The sequence below is a fragment of the Cebus imitator genome, unplaced genomic scaffold (genome assembly GCF_001604975.1).
Source record: "Cebus imitator isolate Cc_AM_T3 unplaced genomic scaffold, Cebus_imitator-1.0 Scaffold123, whole genome shotgun sequence".
Taxonomy (NCBI): Eukaryota; Metazoa; Chordata; class Mammalia; order Primates; family Cebidae; genus Cebus; species Cebus imitator.
This window is the reverse complement of record NW_016107438.1, coordinates 2,138,033-2,139,678: the sequence shown is the minus strand read 5'-3', so window position 1 is coordinate 2,139,678 and position 1,646 is coordinate 2,138,033. Positions and strand designations below refer to the sequence as shown.

The 1,646-nt window shown below is 46.3% G+C and overlaps 1 protein-coding gene across 1 annotated transcript in view; it reads right to left on the bottom strand.

The window, feature by feature from the left end:
* Positions 1 to 1,646, bottom strand: part of UBE2Z (ubiquitin conjugating enzyme E2 Z) — a 21,687-nt gene that overhangs the window by 7,958 nt on the left and 12,083 nt on the right. The window contains exon 5 of the mRNA XM_017540060.2: positions 900 to 1,012. Within this exon, the coding sequence (XP_017395549.1) occupies positions 900 to 1,012 (113 nt within the window). The remainder of the gene's footprint in view (positions 1 to 899; positions 1,013 to 1,646) is intronic.

Below are 1,646 nucleotides of genomic sequence, written 5' to 3'. Positions count from 1 at the left end.
AGAGACGGGGTTTCACCATGTTGACCAGGATGGTCTCGATCTCTTGACCTCGTGATCCACCCGCCTCGGCCTCCCAAAGTGCTGGGATTACAGGCTTGAGCCACCGCGCCCGGCTAGCCATTGTTTTTCTTTTGAGGCAGGGTCTTGCTCAGTTACCCAGGCTGGAGTGCAGTGGTGTGACCACACCTCACTGCAGCCTCAAACCTCTTAGGCTCAAGCAATCCTCCCACCTCAGCCTCCTGAGGGGTTGCGACTGCAGGAGCGTGCCACCACACCTGGCTAACTTAAAAATTTTTGTAGAGATGGGGTCTCCCTATATTGCCCAGGCTGGTTTCAAACTCCTGGGCTCAAGTGATCCTTCCATCTCAGCTTCCCAAAGTGCTAGAATTATAGGACATGAGCTGCCATCTGGCGAATACTCACCATTTGAATCCCAACTTCAACTCATGACTTGCTCTGCCTCAATTGTTTTCAATAGGCCATCCCTAATCCCAAACCTGACTCAAAATTCTCCTGGAAGTTTAACTAACCCTGACATTGTTTATCCAGTTTTGGAACTTAAAAATAAACTTCAACACTAAGAAAGGAGTTTATTATGAAGTGCTCTACACATTTGGACGTAAAATATTATGTCTAAACCTTCATCAAACTGGGGGCTCCCTGAGGATGTGGAGTGCCTCTCCCAAAGGTGTGACATTCCCCAACAACAGAGTAGCTCTCTGAACTTCCTCTTGGGTAATCTTCAGTCACCTGTTCTTTAAAAGCAGGAACCACATTTTCCTTCTTCTCTACCTCCCTCTGGTCCCCAACACTGGACTCTCCCCTAAAGGTCCTCAAAAGTGCCAACTACCCAAATGCCCAAAAGGAATGAATACTACATAAGCCCTCTTGACACATACCGTAGGGGTTCTGGACAGGGACACTTTCCTTCCATCATGTCACAGACTGCAACTCTGATGGTCTCATGCCGGATACATTCATTATAATTTTTGCTGTCTCCTGGATGTCTCTCCTGTAATATAACCGATACCAGAATACCCCAAAATTTAAGCAAAAAGAAAGGCAATGGGAAGAGACTTCAACATTAGTATGTGGTATGTGAGCCAGTCACACAAACTAAAAAGACACCTTTCTCACTGTATGGCAGATCCATGAAGAGGAACTACACCTTTTATTTTTGAGACCATTCACCCCATCACCCTCCAAATGTACCATCAGGTTACAGGTCATTTGGCCTATAACCAGCAAACTAGATCCATTATATTTTCCTGAATGTGAAGTGAAAGGCCTATCAGGTAAAGATTATGTGAGAAATAACCACACATAAGAATGACAGTAGGGCTGCTAATCCTGGTGGTATGCAACAGTAGTCCCAGCTGCTCAGGTAGCCAAGATGTGAGGATCACTCAGAAGTTTGGGTCCAGCTTAAGACAATAAAGTAAGATCCTGTTTTTTTTTTTTTTTTTTGAGTCGGAGTTTCGCTCTTGTTACCCACGCTGGAGTGCAATGGCGCGATCTCGGCTCACCTCAACCGCCGCCTCCTGGGTTCAGGCAATTCTCCTGCCTCAGCCTCCTGAGTAGCTGGGACTACAGGCATGCACCACCATGCCCAGCTAATTTTTTGTAGTTTTAGTAGAGACGGGGTT